Source organism: Dendrobates tinctorius, unplaced genomic scaffold, assembly GCF_039654945.1.
Source record: "Dendrobates tinctorius isolate UK_male_01 unplaced genomic scaffold, ASM3965494v1 ptg000143l, whole genome shotgun sequence".
In the NCBI taxonomy this organism is placed as follows: Eukaryota; Metazoa; Chordata; class Amphibia; order Anura; family Dendrobatidae; genus Dendrobates; species Dendrobates tinctorius.
This window is the reverse complement of record NW_027361810.1, coordinates 15,802,944-15,821,015: the sequence shown is the minus strand read 5'-3', so window position 1 is coordinate 15,821,015 and position 18,072 is coordinate 15,802,944. Positions and strand designations below refer to the sequence as shown.

The window sequence follows — 18,072 nt, the reverse complement described above, 5'->3', positions numbered from 1 at the left end:
TGAATTTAGTAATAACCCTAAAAATTTCTGTATTTTTAAGGGCTGGAGTCGGGATTTCTCGTAGTTTAAAATCCATCCAAGGTTTTCTAACCTGGATCTAGCTTTTTCTATCTGGGATTTACAATGACCCACTGATTTTCCTACAATCAAGAAATCGTCTAGATATGGAATGATTAAGACGTCAACCTCCCGTAAATGAGCCATAACTTCGGCCACTATCTTTGTAAAAACCCTGGGTGCTGCTGAGAGACCAAAGGGAAGGGCTCTATACTGAAAATGACGCACTGAGCCCTCTACTGAAACTGCCACCCTCAGGAACTGCTGGAAGTCTGTATGGATAGGTACATGATAGTACGCATCTTTCAAATCTATGACCGCCATAAAACAACCTTTAAACAATATTTTTATTGTTGTATTAATGGACTCCATTTTAAATGTACGATTAATCAAAAACTTGTTAAGGGAACGAAGGTTTATAATCGTTCTGAACGTCTTATCAGGTTTCTGGATTAGAAACAGGGGAGAGTAAAAACCTCTTCCTCTTTCAGCTTCTGGAACCTCTACCAGGACATTTTTCTGGCATAGGCTCAAGACTTCCGCTTCTAAAGCCGCTTGTTCGAGATGAGAAGATCTTAAGGGAGTTAGTTTAAAGGTGTCCCGCGGGATCTGGGTAAATTCCAACCTAAGCCCGGTGGATATTACCTTGCGCACCCAGTCACTATTCGTAATCTGTGACCATGCCGGGAAGAAGGATGACAGTCTACCCCCCACGGGAATTGCTAGTCATTGATTTGGTCTCTTTTGATCTCTCGATGAGCGTGTGAACATATAGCCCGTACCTCGTCTCCTTCTGTCTTCCCATCTGGGCCGATCTCTAACAGGCGAAGAGTTGCGCCTTCTCCCCTGGCCAAATCTCCTTCTACCAAATGGACGACGGTAGGACGCAGACGAAAGGTTTGGGAATTTTTTCTTGTCGTCCCCCGCCTTCTCAAGCAGCTCGTCTAGGACAGTTCCAAACAAATATTCGCCCTCACATGGAATCGCACAGAGCTTTGCTCTGGACTGGATGTCTCCCTGCCAGCACTTTAGCCACAGGGCTCTGCGAGCTGCATTAGAGAGACCTGCTGCTCTGGCGGCCATTCTCACTGCATCCGCTGAGGCATCTGCTAGGAAGGCTGCTCCCTCCTGGATGGTCGGTAGGGCCCCAAGAATTGTCTGTCTTGATGTACCCTGTTTTAGTTGTGACTCCAACTGGTCCAACCAGACCATCATGGACCTGGCCATGCACGTTGAAGCCACTGCTGGTCTTAAGGACCCGGCCACCATTTCCCAGGTGTTTTTCAGGAAAGTATCAGCCTTCCTGTCTAGGGGATCTTTAAGGGATCCCATGTCCTCAAAGGGGAGCGAGGATTTTTTTGATGCCTTTGCAATGGCTGCGTCTAATTTGGGGGCTCTGTCCCAAGAATTCACTGCCGGATCGTCGAAGGGGTATCTTCGTTTGAGGGCTGGTGGTAGCGACCCTCTTTTGTCCGTTTTTTTCCACTCTCTGTGGATCAGATCCTGTATCTTTTGATTTAACGGAAAGACTCTCCGCTTCCTCTGTTCCAGCCCACAGAACATGACATCCTGCATGCACAATTGGGGCTTAGGCTCCTCTACCTCCATTGTCCCTCTGACTGCTTTGACCAGCTTGTCTACCCGGTCAAGAGGCAGACAAAATCGCCCCGAGTCCTCTTCTCCTGAGGAGGACGAGGGAGATGAAGCCTGGGAGTCTCTGCTTTTTCTCCACTCTACCGAGGAATCGGACTCCGCCGGGACCTCGCCCCTTAGACTTTCCGGCTGGGACAAGGACTTTAGGGTTTCCCTCATTTCTGCCCTGACAATGTCCCTTAAACTCGCCGCTACCGCGGGCGACTCTTCTGCCACCGTCTGCTGAATACAGGGGGGGCACAATCTTTTGAGGCACGCGTCCGGTAATGGGCATGCACAGAGTGCGCATTCCCTATGTTTATTTTTACTTGTAGCTTTTTTCCCCTAGAAAAAAACACAGAAGGGGGGTCCCGTCACTGAGTGAACTTTCACGAAGATCACTTACCAGTGCCACAAGCAAGTACCGGAGAACGAGGGGGATTTCTTTCGGTCGATGCTCCTGTCTGCCTGGAGGAGCTCTTACGAGTGGACTGGTCACTTCGTCCCGGCCGCTCATTACTGTCACGGGACACTTTCTTTTTCTGTTTGACCTGCCGAAGGTCATCCAGGGGCAGCAGTGATGTTTGCCGCTGCTGTCGCCCTTGCTTCTGCCGCTGCTGCTGCTCTCGATCACTCTCCATTACCACTGCTGCTGTACGCTGCTGCATGCAATAATGTGGCCAAGGCAAGGTACCCTGCCAGGGTCCTGCCTAAATACCCCTCCTCCGGTCAGCAGTATCCATGCCGCGCCCCTCCCCCCCTTAACAGGGCTCCCTACCCCAGCTGGCGCCGGACCCGGTCCGAAAGCCGACGCTATCGGTGTTTCCGATGGGCGCCGCCATCTTGGATTCCTCGCGCATGCGCAGTGGCTCGCTGACCCGGAAGCGCATCCTCCGCCCGCCCCCTGACGTCACCGCTACCCCGGGAAAGACCGGAAGTCACGCGGGACGCCCGGGAGCCCTGGAAGCAGCGCCACCCAGTTGCAGCCCCCTGCAGCCGCGCTGCCGTCGTACCTGCGCCGCCGGAGCCGGGAACCCCCGGGGGGAATATACTCACCGGCGGCGGCCTAATTCCGGAGACGGACATCCTCCGGACGCCGCTCCCTGCTGCACACGCCACCGCCGTGACACCCATCCTGGGCCACCGTGGCGTCCTCCAGGAGATCCGCACCAGGCCGAGGTAGGAGACCCCCTCGCTACCGGTATCGGCTGGCCGGCCTGGGATCCGGCTCTTCTGTAGGATCCCGTCCCCTCAGGAACAGGAAACCAACTGATGCGTGGGAGAGGTGCCGCCCTTTTTGTATCTGTAGGTTTCCTGTTCCTATAGGGCGGATCCCCTCTCTCATGGTGCTGTCATGGGAGTCCGAATAAATATATGTATACTAAAACGGTTTCATAAAAAACATAAAAAGTAATGACTTTTGGAAGCATGGGAGGAAAAAGCAAAATCTCAAAAGAAAAAAAATTGCTTGGAAGTGAAGGGGATAAATTAAGTCCTGTCTGCTGTAGGGCATGTTCCACAAAAAATGCTGTCAAAGCTGGTGATGACAATGGCGTTGGCCCCATAAAAGGGTTATTTCCCATCTTCATAGATGGATATTTTCAGATAAAGCTTGTATAAACAAGCACTTTAACAATTTACTTCTTATTAAAGTTTGCAGCTTTTTTTTAAATATTTACACTTTTGTTTTGTTTGCAGCTCATTGCCTATGAGACCGACCACCACTGCTGCGTAGTTTATAAGCACTGGGCTGAAGCTGGCCGGGATTAGGAGGTATTGGTGAACTTCAATGCTGGCCAGCTTCAAAACAGTGCCTACAAGCTCAGTAGAAAAGAGCTTGTAAGCACTATTTATGTTCTGCTTTCTAGCTGCGGTGGTCGGTCTCCAAGGCAATAAGCTGCAAACAAAAGTGTTCAAATCTCAAGAACGGCTCAAAATTTTAACAAGCAGTAAATGGAATAATTGCTTGTTTTTACAAGCAGTATCCGACAATACTCATGTGTAAAAAGATGGGGGGGGGGGAAACTTCAAGAAATTTGTTATAGGGCCCATGTTACATACTATATCCCTGGGTTTCTATAGCTTCTCTCCTGTCCCCCACATCTCTATAACATTAGACAAAACTCTGGGGAGTTTTGGGGATGGAAGGGCCAGAGGCTGTATTACAATAAATATCTGCTAGAAATTTAAGGGATAATTGCCACATTGTATGAATTAGTTCTCTATGTGATAAACGTGGGGAATCGCAGCCAGAAACCCTGAGCTTCTCGCATCAGAACAGAATCCAAAACACCCTTCTCCTCCATGGCGAGATAGTGACAGATGCTACATGGGAATACTGTAATAAATATTAGAGCGGATGGTAATGGATGGAATAATTAAGCAATTACTAGAAATTCAACAAAAATTAATTAAGTTTTATCATTGTTTTATAATTAAATGAAATACAATCATTTGCATTTTAATTAAATGTCTGTTCTACATTGTAATAAGACTGAAATTTCTCTGAATATTTTAAAGTGAGTAAAAATAGGTTGTGATTCGTTTCATCAGAGCTCGAGATTATTAGGAGGTTACCGAAATAATAATAATATCAAATATACAGGGGGGAAATTACATCTATTGTTCCTCGTTATCAGTCATTATAGATGGAAGTGCTGAATACAGTCCAAGAGATCCTATAGATCACAGGGAGAAGTTAGAAATGCTGCACCTAAGGCCTGTGTGTGCATTCAATCCATCAACAAAAGAGAAATCAATTGTCCCCTGTTATCAGCCATAACAGATATGGGTTACCTAGGAAGTAATTCAGATACTAAAAAAGTATCCACCAGCAGAATAGTGAGCGCAGCTCTGGAGTATAATACAGGATGTAACTCAGGATCAGTAATGTAATGTATGTACACAGTGACTGCACCAGCAGAATAGTGAGTGCAGCTCTGGAGTATAATACAGGATGTAACTCAGGATCAGTAATGTAATGTATGTACACAGTGACTGCACCAGCAGAATAGTGAGTGCAGCTCTGAAGTATAATACAGGAGGTAACTCAGGATCAGTAATGTAATGTATGTACACAGTGACTGCACCAGCAGAATAGTGAGTGCAGCTCTGGAGTATAATACAGGAGGTAACTCAGGATCAGTAATGTAATGTATGTACACAGTGACTGCACCAGCAGAATAGTGAGTGCAGCTCTGAAGTATAATACAGGAGGTAACTCAGGATCAGTAATGTAATGTATGTACACAGTGACTGCACCAGCAGAATAGTGAATGCAGCTCTGGAGTATAATACAGGATGTAACTCAGGATCAGTAATGTAATGTATGTACACAGTGACTGCACCATCAGAATAGTGAGTGCAGCTCTGGAGTATAATACAGGATGTAACTCAGGATCAGTAATGTAATGTATGTACATTGTACACAGTGACTGCACCAGCAGAATAGTGAGTGCAGCTCTGGAGTATAATACAGAATGTAACTCAGGATCAGTAATGTATGTACACAGTGACTGCACCAGCAGAATAGTGAGCGCAGCTCTGGAGTATAATACAGGATGTAAATCAAGATCAGTAATGTAATGTATGTGCACAGTGACTGCACCAGCAGAATAGTGAGTGCAGCTCTGGAGTATAATACAGAATGTAACTCAGGATCAGTAATGTAATATATGTACACAGTGATTGCACCAGCAGAATAGTGAGTGCAGCTCTGGAGTATAATACAGAATGTAACTCAGGATCAGTAATGTAATGTATGTACACAGTGACTGCACCAGCAGAATAGTGAGCGCAGCTCTGGGGTATAATACAGGATATAACTCAGAATCAGTAATGTAATGTATGTGCACAGTGACTGCACCAGCAGAATAGTGAGTGCAGCTCTGGAGTATAATACAGAATGTAACTCAGGATCAGTAATGTAATGTATGTGCACAGTGACTGCACCAACAGAATAGTGAGTGCAGCTCTGGGGTATAATACAGGGTGTAACTCAGGATCAGTAATGTAATGTATGCGCACAGTGACTGCACCAGCAGAATAGTGAGCGCAGCTCTGGAGTATAATACAGGATATAACTCAGGATCAGTAATGTAATGTATGTACACAGTGACTGCACCAGCGGAATGGTGAGTGCAGCTCTGGAGTATAATACAGGATGTAACTCAGGCTCAGTAATGTAATGTATGTACACAGTGACTGGACCAGCAGAATAGTGAGTGCAGCTCTGGGGTATAATACAGGATGTAACTCAGGATCAGTAATGTAATGTATGTACACAGTGACTGCACCAGCAGGATAGTGAGTGCAGCTCTGGGGTATAATACAGGATATAACTCAGGATCAGTAATGTATGTACACAGTGACTGCACCAGCAGAATAGTGAGTGCAGCTCTGGGGTATAATACAGGAGGTAACGCAGGATCAGTAATGTAATGTATGCACACAGTGAGTGCAGATCTGGAGTATAATACAGGATGTAACTCAGGATCAGTAATGTAATGTATGTACACAGTGACTGCACCAGCAGAATAGTGAGTGCAGCTCTGGAGTACAATACAGGATGTAACTCAGGATCAGTAATGTAATGTATGTACACAGTGACTGCACCAGCAGAATAGTGAGTGCAGCTCTGGGGTATAATACAGGATGTAACTCAGGATCAGTAATGTAATGTATGTACACAGTGACTGCACCAGCAGAATAGTGAGCGCAGCTCTGGAGTATAATACAGGATGTAACTCAGGATCAGTAATGTAATGCATGTACACAGTGACTGCACCAGCAGAATAGTGAGTGCAGCTCTGCAGGATCAGTACAGTTACACCATTTAATACTGGAACAGAGTCCTCTTTGCAGTCTGTGATGTATTTACATAGTGCAGAATGAACATTATAAATTATACTTTGGTTTCTGAAGTCTCAAAGTTTTCTATTAGCAAACTTGTTGAGATGTGGACAATATTAATGTGCCAGAGACCACAAGTAATGATGCGTGAACAGAGTATTTATGGGCCTAAGAAATATACAATTAATAATTCTTCTCCCAGTGCATCATTAAACCGGTTAATGACTAAATACCGAGAGCGAAAATTACACTACTGATTTTTATAGGTTCAAGAAATATATTGCTACAGACAGTTAAGTCCTACATTACTGACATGAAGGAGCAATGTGCCATTCATGATAACCAATGGTTAAGAAATACAATATTATTTTAGTTTGATTAAAATTTGTATAAAAATTCCATCATAATTTTATCTTTATAAAAGTATCCAATATCTGCCTATCTAATCGCATCTAATATCTATGTACAGTGTGGAAAAAAGTATTTATTTTGCAAATTATGGTGGAAAATAAGTATTTGGTCACCTAAAAACAGCCAAGATTTCTGGCTCTCACAGACCTGTAACTTCTTTAAGAGGCTCCTCTGTCCTCCACTCATTACCTGTAGTAATGGCACCTGTTTGAACTTGTATAAAAGACACCTGTCCACAACCTCAAACATTCACACTCCAAACTCCACTATGGTGAAGCTCAAAGAGCTGTCGAAGGAGACCAGAAGCAAAATTGTAGCCCTGCACCAGGCTGGGAAGACTGAATCTGCAATAGGCAAACAGCTTGGTGTCATGAAATCAACTGTGGGAGCAATAGTAAGAAAATGGAAGACATACAAGACCACTGATAATCTCCCTCAATCTGGTGCTCCACACAAGATCTCACCGCGTGGGGTCAAAATGATCACAAGAACGGTGAGCAAAAATCCCAGAACCACACGGTGGGACCTAGTGAATGACCTGCATAGAGCTGGGACCACCGTCACAAAGGCTACCATCAGTAACACACTACGCCACCAGGGGCTCAGATCCTGCAGTGCCAGATGTGTCCCCCTGCTTAAGCCAGTACATGTCAGGGTCCGTCTGAAGTTTGCTAGCGAGCATTTGGATTATCCAGAAGAGTATTGGGAGAATGTTATATAGTCTGATGAATCCAAAGTAGAACTGTGTGGTAGAAACAAAACTCGTCATGTTGGGAGGAGACAGAATGCTGAGTTGAATCCAAAGAACACCATACCTACTGTGAAGCATGGGAGTGGCAACATCATGCTTTGGGGCTGTTTCTCTGCAAAGGGACAAGGATGACTGATCCGTGTACATAAAAGAATGAATGGGGCCATCTATCGTGAGATTTTGAGTGCAAACCTCCTTCCATCAGCAAGGGCATTGAAGATGAAGTGTGGATGTGTCTTTCAGCATGATGATGATCCCAAGCACACCGCCAGGGCAACGAAGGAGTGGCTTCGTTAGAAGCATATGAAGGTCCTTGAGTGGCCTAGCCAGTCTCCAGATCTCAACCCCATAGAAAACCTTTGGAGGGATTTGAAAGTCCATGTTGCCCAGCGACAGGCCCAAAACATCACTGTTCTAGAGGAGATCTGCATGGAGGAATGGGCCAACTTACCACCAACAATGTGCGCCAACATTGTGAAGGCTTACAGAAAAAGTTTCACCTCTGTCATTGCCAACAAAGGATATATAACAGAATATTGAGATGAACTTTTGTTAATGACCAACTACTTATTTTCTACCATAATATGAAAAATAAATCTTGCCAAATCAGACAAGGTGATTTTCTGGATTTGTTTTCTCATTTGGAGTCTCATAGTTATGGTTCTACCTATGATGTCAATTACAGGCCTCTCTCATCTTTTTAAGTGGGAGAACTTGCACAATTGGTGGCTGACTAAATACTTTTTCCCCCCACTGTACATACTTTTCTATGCTTCTAATTATCTCTCCTAGTTTAATTATCTAATTATTCTTATGCCGTGAGTTCCCCCTAATGGTGGTCCGTAGACTTCCTATTTAGCCCGCGAACTGCTCGGTGCTCACAGCTCACGCAGGAGCACTGCACTTCACAGCTTTGTGATGACCGATCAGGGGGCCGGTAACCAGGACACCCACCAATTAACAACGTTTCACAAAATAATAGTTACCCTTTAAACATCCCTTATTCCGCCCAAAAGAAATGTCGGGGAGTGTGGCATTTTACAATGAAGAGTACATGTGAAATTTCTGGATTCCGATTCTTCCATCATCCAGGAGATAAGCGGATCCAGTGCTACCTGGCAGCTTCTTTTCTCCATGTTTATGACAATAAATAGGGATATCACAGCCACCTACATAACATGCAGCGCTCCAACCTTTAGGGTCCACAAAGTATGAAATTGCTGTGGATTTGGATTATAATACCAGCCAACTGCATGAGATTTTACAAATCTGATCCACATTTTGCAGAATGTCGAGTGACACTTTCTATCGATTTCACCCCTTTTAACGTAGCAGGTTTGAAAAACCTGCAGTGAATTTGCAGAAAAATTTGCATGTTCTTTATGCGCACTCTCTGCGGATTTGTTACATGATCTGCTGCAGTAAAATATCGACTTCTCCTTCATAATTCAAGCTGCATAATAAAATCTTTACACATTTACGTAGTAAAAGTTTAGATTTGGGAGTTGGAGGAGGCTTCTTGCTCCCTTCCTATAATCCGGCCCTGCTAATTATCCACCAGTATTCAAGGTTTCTCTATTCATCGGCTTCTTCTGGGGATCAGTTAGTTATATAATAAGATATACTGTATAAAATCTCCCAAATAAGTGACACAAACCTGAAGAGAGGAAGACCAAATGAATGAATAATACATGGGCACATCCGATGGGGGATTTATTAGTCAGCGCTGCTAGTACAGATTATAGTATCCGGGCGGTGCGCTCGTACCTGTGACTTTATACTGGTAGTGGAAACAATTACTGTTCAGGACACACGATTCAGTTTCCAGGTCCTCGGGACAAGTCTTCCCGTTAGTCGCTATTCTCAGTGGAAATCTCGTCCTTGACCTCGCAGAGTTGGTGTCGCATGACTGATGGAAAAAGCAGAGGAGAAAGCGGTGAGTGTCAGGAACATACCGGCCTCTGCAAGAAACATCTATGGAAGAAATATTCACAGACATCGATCAAGCTCGAGATTTCGATGCGAAGATCGGATAGCAGAGGAGACAAGTTCTTGTCTAGGAATATATCATATAGGAAAGAATTCGATTTTTGTTATTATACAGCAAGGTGCAAAAGTTTTAGGCAGGTGTAGAAAACAATGCTGCAAAGTAAGAAGCTCCCAAAGCGTGAAGTAATAGTTTATTTTTATCAATTAACTAAATGCAAAGTGAAATCTAAATCCCATCAATATTTGGTGACCGCCCGTCGGACGTCTTCATCTCTTCTGAACACAATTTGGGGAAGGAACTCGGCAGGAGGTTGTTCCAAACATCTTGGAGAAGTGACCCCTGATCTGTAGATGTCACTTGCATAAATCTTTCAGTCTCTTCGTGTCATCCCAGACAGACTCAGAGTCTTTTAACTTCTGCTTTCCCCACCCACTCATAGAGAAATCCTTTAAGCTTTCGAGTCTCTGCCTACTTATCAAGAAAGCCTGTGAGTCCTCGCTCCCCTTCCCACTGCATATGAGCTTTATTGTTCCCAACCAACTCATACAGAAAGATGATAAACCCACATTCCTCCGTCCAATCATAAAGAAAGTCTGCAAATCCTATTTACCCCACCCACTCATAAAAAAAGCCTCAGAGTCTGCCCGCCCACTCATGGAAAAATCATTCAAGTCCATCTTCCCTCATTCACTCACTGAGAACTCATGTGATTATTACTTCCCCTCCTTTCTTAGAGAAAGCCTGTGCATTCTGCTCACATACAGCGGTAGACAACTTTATGCGAGCATTAACTCATACAGGAAAAACTGTCACTCCAAACTGTGTGGGCGGAGTCATCAGGACTCACAGGCTTTTTCTACGAGTCCTGGCTGCTTTTCAACAGCTTTTTACAGAAAAAAAATGAAAATAAATAATAGAAAGCATATATTGCCGAGATCAACGCCTCTTCTTCTGTGCCATGCTCCCCTAGATAGGAGATCCGAAATATCCACTTTAATACAAAATTGATATTACTGCTTAAACAGCTCCGATGCACAGTATGTGTTTCCATAGTAATAGGCTAGTGTAAAATTCCTGCAGATATAAGGGACAGATGGAAAGGAGTATACGACTACAGGATCAGACTACACAGACCCTGTGTGTTGTCAATATTGCATTTGTGCCTTTTTATGTTGAGTTTTTGGCGTTTAGCGCCTTTTTTTGTTGGCGTCATATTCATCTTTCCATTTGCACATTTTTTAAGTCTATTTTGTGTGTGTTCACCTGTTTTATTTTTTTTTTTGTTTGCCAACGTGTCCTCCCCCCCGAATGATTTTATGTATGCACGATACTTTTGTGCCATTTTACAAAAATAAATGCAACTAACTTTTTTATGGTAAAATGATCACAAAGATAAAGTTATAGGTGCAGATAAAGACAATTTTTGACTTTGGGTAAAATTCATGAACCGCGTGCGGCATTGGGAAGAATTTTGTGCAAAAAAAAAAAAATATATAGCGATGAACAGAAGGCAAAAGCGACTTGAAAAAAAATTTTGCAAATGAAGAATCCGGGCCACCGCAGTTGTAGAAATAAAGCAGTAAAGATTTTTTTCATTAACACCAACTACAATGTTCCTTCACTTTTTAATTTTAAAGGCATTAAGAAAATGCTTGTTAATGGCGCACATTGCCCTAAAATAGCTCAGCACCGTGCAACCCCCTTAATTATCCACAACAATCGCCCATTAATTGAAATTATATTACATCCGTCCGTTATATAATAGCAAGCAGTTTGAGGACAAGTCACGGCCAGGTCCTTCCTACTAAAGAGATAGTGAAAGTGCCTACAACAGGGTCCAAAATAAGAAGAAGGGGGCTAAATTGCTTTTCCTGTTTGCAATGACACTAGATAGCCACCACCAGAGGGAGCCGACCGCCTACAAATGTATACAATCCCATGCAGTCTGATTCTAGACCTATAATTCCATATGCATCTATCGCCTACTAGTGGTACTTATATTATGAAATTGACCGGAACAGAATTTTGGACTTGCAACGGTGGCATATTACGTTTATAGCGACTCCCAGTTGAGAATGAGCCTTGATTAATTTATTAATTACATGTATAGTAAAGCTTTCCAATAACTGGCACCCGTAGCAGACGATTACCAGCCGGAGCCAATTATTAAACTTCCGTCAATAACTCCCTATTCTACTTTTCATTGTACGTTCTCTTGTGTTTAATTAACTTCCCGCGATCCTTCGCTCAGTACCGGCAGCTTGGCGGATTACTCCGGGCCGATAAGCTCAAATAAGTGGGGGAAGGGGGAAAAAAAAACAGGAAATTTCCGGGATTTTATTAAATTTCTGCTCCTTTTTAAAGGGACAGCTTGTTATCTAGAAATAAAGGGGTGAATTAATTTACAGAGTCTGTCCTGAGAAAAACGATTAATAATCGCAGTGGATGGGCTAGGCAGCTAATTGGCCTTTATCTGCCATCTAAATGTTCCTGTGTAGGGTGAACATCAGCAGATTCTCTCCATACTCCTCATCAATGTCTCTGTATAAAACCATATTTCACGCTCACCCTCAGGTAGCTTAATTGGAATGATCAAAGTAATGATTAAACAGCGCGGCGGATCTCAGCACGCTCCCCGGACGGCGGCTGTCAACATTGAGACCGTCTTTTACTAGTGCCAATCTGCTAAAAAAATAAAAGGTTACTGCAGAGGCTTCCATAGATCAGATATAGGAAGAAAGGCTGAGGACCTCCACCTGACAGCCGATATCAAACCAGGCATGCCGGTTAGTGTTTCTGACTGATACTAATCCCAAGTTTCACATGTTCTCCCACTATATCTTGCACTGCTGTCTGGGAGAGAACAATAACAATATTTGTTCAGATCAGCCTGCATAATGTCAGAACTACCAAGACGCCCACACAAGCAGAGCAATTGCAAACAGAAACTCTACCACCATGCAGAAGGCCGTTTCAAAGCCTAGCTCTTGTGCCTTTAGAAGCTGCTTTGATCTGCTGCTCACCGAGATCTGTACACTATATTCAGTTTGTGTATGGGAATTCCCCCGAAGTAAGAAGCAAATAAGAATTCCCCTGTTTGAGCTTATACTCCGTTTGAATGCAATGTATAGAGCAGGGCTGTGGAGTTGGAGTCAGAGTCCATTTTGGTGGAGTCGGAGTCATGGAAATTGAGGAGTTGGAGGTTTGGTTTACCAACGCCACAGCTCTGGACTATGGAGCTTGCTGAGCAGCAAATGCAAGCAGCATCTAAAGGAGCACTGCAGCATATTGTAGGGGAGAGAAGAAAGAAAAATAAGGCAATGCAATATGTTACAAAAACTATGAACTTTGCAATACCTGGAGGATAATTAAAGTGAAAAAAAAGCTTATTCAGTTCCTCTTTGGTGCTGAGAGACCTTTGTGAGCAATATAATGGTTTTTACTGGCAATATCAAGTTCCAGTAATTTTGTATTTTAGGGCAATGTACACGCAGCTGCACGATTTGCTATTTGGACTGAATATGGCTTATTTGCAGGTCGGCCAGTCCTACGAATGTCAGCTATGATGAGTCAAGTACAGGATTGGCGCCAGTGGAAAGTTGCCACAGAAATGAAAGCGAGGAGCTAGAGACAATCACCGTATCTCTGTTAATCACTGAAAGTCAGAAGTAGAGGTAAGAGGATAGTGCTTGAGATGGGCTTTGTGCCCAATACTAACCTCGTGCCAACATATTCCACAGCGGTTCAAGATACAAGAGAGCGCACGTACGGTGCTGAACGAAGCTGTCAAATTTGGAGGAATAAAAAGAGAGTGTCCAGAGTCACCACCTGTTGTCTGAAGTCTGCTGAGCATGATTGGTGCTGTGGATATCACAAATCCCCATATCAGAGGATAAATGTTGGGTTGATTACCTGTCATCTAATTACCGGTGTCTCTACCAATCTAGAGAACAGGGAGCCTAAAGTCCCCTGTGTGAATGGAGGTGTAGTGAGCTGGTAGTGGGGTCCAGCTGTAGAGCCCCCCACCAATTTCCAAACGTGAGAATCAAGAATCCTTGTGTGTATAGAACGGTAATTACTGAGCATGTGCAACCTATAGACACTTAATGGACCAGTGGTTGCACATGCTCAGTAAGTACCATTCTATACACACAAGGATTCTTGATTCTCACGTTTGGAAATTGGTGGGGGGCTCTACAGCTAGACCTTCTGCGGTCATACATTTATCATCTACCCCGTCGATTGCTGATAACACTTACTTATTGGACAACTTCTTTGAGATATTTCTTGGAAGTTAAGAAATTATACTAGGACATTCTTAAAACTTACACCCAACAAAAAACCATAGGCCCTAAGAAAAATATATGTTTTTGAGTAGCTTCCATTGTCCAGGCGCAACCCAAAGGCGCCGACTTGTGACTCGTTCTACAGATGAAGGATATACGTCTGTGGGAATGGCAGGTACATTACACTGCGATCTTCTTTGGTGCAAAGCACCTGAAAAAAATGGAAATGCAAGACAGGGGTGACTGTCATTCCGCCGCACTAAGGCGCAATCCATCTCTATTTTTATCCATATTCAACATGTTTCCGAGGAATACATTCTGGTGTTTATGTTAATGAACGTGATCCTCTCTGGCATGAGAAGGACGCACAGAGGAGGCTCCGGTGTCTCACATGGCCTCTCTATAAATGTGTCCATGTCGTTTATGCAGCTTTCACAATACAGAAAAGTAGAGGGGAAATAAAAAGGAGAAGGAGCGACTTTGACAAACAAGAGGCCGTTTTGTACGTTCGGAATCCAAATTGGCAGCAAAGAAGAGACTGACAATTTCCTGCGGAGTCAAGTGTACAACATGAATGCAATTTAATTCCAGCAGCGGGGTGAATAGTAATGAGCAGCTATTGTGTTTGGAGCCATTCTACACAAATATATTGTGGAAATGACAATCCTGTTATTATAAAGTTCCCCGATTTAGGTTCCTCTGAAAATTGAATTTTAGTTGTTTTAGATACATTATTGTAATGGAAATGTCATTTTACAACACAGTAGCAATCACCTAGGAGGGTAGATCAAACATCCATCATGCATAGAGATGTCAGCATGGGTTTAGGCAGAAGTTCTGGCAGCTAAGGGGGTCTCCGATGCCAGGAAATGGATATATAAATGAACAACACTGAAAAACTTGGAAAATGGGCTTCTAATGGTGCTTATAATGGAGTCTGTTTTGCTGAAGGACCCATGTTTGCCCTCACCATCTCCTGCCTTGACTACTACAATACCCTCCTCTGAGGCCTCCAAAACTAACACTCTGGCACCCTACTAATCCACACTTAACTACGCTGCCCATTTAACTATCCTCTCCCCTCCAATCCCTTCACTGGCTTCCAATTCTCCAGTGAATCCAGTTTAAACTACCATCAGTGATTTACAGGGCCGTCCACAATCTGTCTCCTCCATACACGTCCAAACTAATCTCTCAATATCTTCCCAACCAGTGTCGGACTGGGTTGGCAAAGGTCCACCAGCAACATTGATGCTTGGGGCCCACTGTTCAGCTACGTGCAAAAATAACCTGACCCTTGTACACCAATCTACTTCTGCTATTGTAACATTCATTTTGCTGGCTTGTTTAATGAATGATTAGATTATAACTTTTTCTGAAAATTGTGAATTAAGTGTAACAACTCATTAGCAATCCTCATTCCTTCACAGGGGTCTACCAGAGGATTTTCCTGTTCACCTGTGGGCCAGTCCTAGTCTGTTCCCAACAGATAATCTCCGGTCCTCACAAGACCTAGTCTCCTCCACCGTTATATGTTCCTCACCTAATGGCTTCCAAGATTTTTCCCGAGCATCAATTTGTTTCCCAAGATTGAAGCTTCAGATGCAACTTGAAAACAATCTTCAGAAATATCTTCAGCCTGCGATGACCCCCACTGTCACCCCACTACCACCAGAGCTGCTGCAACTCCTTCCCCCCTACGACCTACTGCCTCCTTCCTCCATACCCTATAGTTTGTAAGCTTTTAAGGGCAAAGTCCTCTCCCCTCTGTACCAGTATGTCTTGTTTTTTTCTTGCTGCATTTTGTGTTTTTTTTTTTAATCATTTACAGTATGTATGTAAATACTCTTTGCATATACAGAACCGTGGCATTAATGTGGTATAAAAATAATGTCTACAAGAAAAGCCCTTCATATTATTGTACTCTTGTGGTTTTCATCAAATACTCAACTAACCATCTAACTCACAAAGGTCACATAAAGACTACATAAACATAATTGCACCCTTGGATAATTAGAGAGCTTAGCTTGGTAAAGTACAGTCAGTTACATTTACTTATACTGGCGTAGCTGAAGCCTGGTCCATGAGTCAGAATGAGCAGTGTATTATGAATAGGATAGATAGAATTTAGCATATATAGTGCACCTTAATGAATAATAGTATAGAAAGAAAACAAATTGAAAGGCAACACTGCATTTCACTGACCTATAAATGAATGTAAACAAAACTTTATATGCAATGTATGTCAGTCAGTCTTTTTCATGCAATATTAAATCTGCTCCCTTTTCTAATATTATTTACTATGTACATTTTTTACAATGCAAGATGTCACATTTATACAATACATTCAAATTTTTGCACCTTTGTATAATGGGGGAGCTTAGTTCTATAAAACAGAATATCCACTAAGTTTATTAGTATGCGTTAACATTTTTAAAATTATCTTCATTTTCCTTTTTTTTTAAGCAGACCTGGTCCAAAAATCTTAGAGAGCACATACCTTTATTTACATCCTTATTTTAGTCCTCAGTTGTAGGAAGACTGACATATAAAAGCTGACTGTCTTACTGTAGGGAAGTGACTGTGGACCTGTCTGAAGCAGGAGAGTGAATGTGAGATGTGCCGTAAATATACTTCATGTGAACTGGTGTGTACAAGTGGGGAGACAGCTAGAAAGACTGGAAGATGGTGAAGTACTGGGCTTTGGTCACAAGGGGAGACAAAGAACAGCAGGAAGAGGAGACTGTACAGTACTAAGATGTGGCCACAAGATGGAGGTAGAGAGCAGTAAGGAAAGGGCTTAGCAGCTTAAAGGCTAGGAAACCGCATAGTCATGGTGGGCGGAGTTACGGGAACTCGAGAGGGAAATTCCCAGGGAGGGGAATAAATAGGGAGAGAGTTCCACAAGGGAGCCAGTCCAGGGGGGGAGCAGCTGGCAAGAGGAAGAGACTGAAGGAGGAAAGAAGGAAGGAGGAAGAGACTGAAGGAGGAAAGACGGAAAAAGGAAGAGCTCCAGAGGGACTGGAAGGAGAGACGGTCAGGGGGGGTTGCCCTGACAGGATAGCCGAAGGACAGAGTAAGCCCGAGGGTACCAGACGGACGGACTCGGACAGGCGTGGTGGTAGGTCTAGGGCAGCCACAGCGATAGAAGCACGAGGGACGTCACTACAAGGAAAGAGAAGGAAGGTGAAAGGTACCCGGGCCTGTCTGTACGGAAGCTGCCGTGTCGCTGAGGTCGTCCGGAGGACGATCAAAAAAGAAGACCTGTTGAATGTACATTGGTTTCGGTCTGCATTCTGTTCACGGCGCAAAAGCACCCCCCCCCAGTCGGCGCACGTACCTACATTACTACACATACTACAAGCTTTCACAGTAAACAAAACCATTTTCTTAGTACAGTAAGCAATATAGAAATTACTACATTACCTTTGTGCACTGGCTCCATTGACCCCAGTTAGACATTACACATTCTCCCTGGCAAGAAATGGTGCACTCCTGCTTGGATGAGGGAGATTCCAGGTGTTTACAATATGTATTATTTACAACAGCATCCTCGGCATTATCAGAAATATTCACACACCTAGGAGAAAACGAATCAGTTGGTTCATTAGTTCTCAATCACCCAGGAAATAATTATGTGATGTGTTGGTAGATACTATAAATGTGGGCTGTCGTGTAGATGTTCCAAATCAATGTAGGTGAACATAGGATATTTATATTTAATGGATATGCACATGATGGACGGAAAAGGGGGGAAAATGGGGCAGGAAGGGGCAAAAAAGAAATAAGAAATAAATTTGGGAGCAGGTAAGGAACCACCAGTAGAATCAGCTCCATACCTTCCAATATGGCTGAATAAGATGTTAAGTTCATGAAAAAGCAAGGATATTCAGAAACATGCAGACTGTTTTAGTAATTTCTGCTTTACATGTAAAACATTCTAGATCATAAGGGATGTGTAGTTTAGAAAACCCTATTTATGTATCACATTATGGAGTTCAACTTTTGGTATATTAGCTACAAGGATGGTCTCTCACTCTGGAGGACTTGTTATCTACTATGTAATACTCAATTTCCCCAGTGCTAACACTGCA

The 18,072-nt window shown here is 43.4% G+C and overlaps 1 protein-coding gene across 2 annotated transcripts in view; it reads right to left on the bottom strand.

Moving 5' to 3' along the window:
• The window catches only part of THSD7B (thrombospondin type 1 domain containing 7B), a 501,312-nt gene that overhangs the window by 71,980 nt on the left and 411,260 nt on the right, over positions 1-18,072 (bottom strand). For both annotated transcript variants that reach the window (XM_073545559.1, XM_073545560.1), the window contains exons 17-18: positions 17,405-17,558; positions 9,470-9,611 (exon numbers count right to left, since the gene is read on the bottom strand). In XM_073545559.1, the coding sequence (XP_073401660.1) occupies positions 9,470-9,611; positions 17,405-17,558 (296 nt within the window). The remainder of the gene's footprint in view (positions 1-9,469; positions 9,612-17,404; positions 17,559-18,072) is intronic.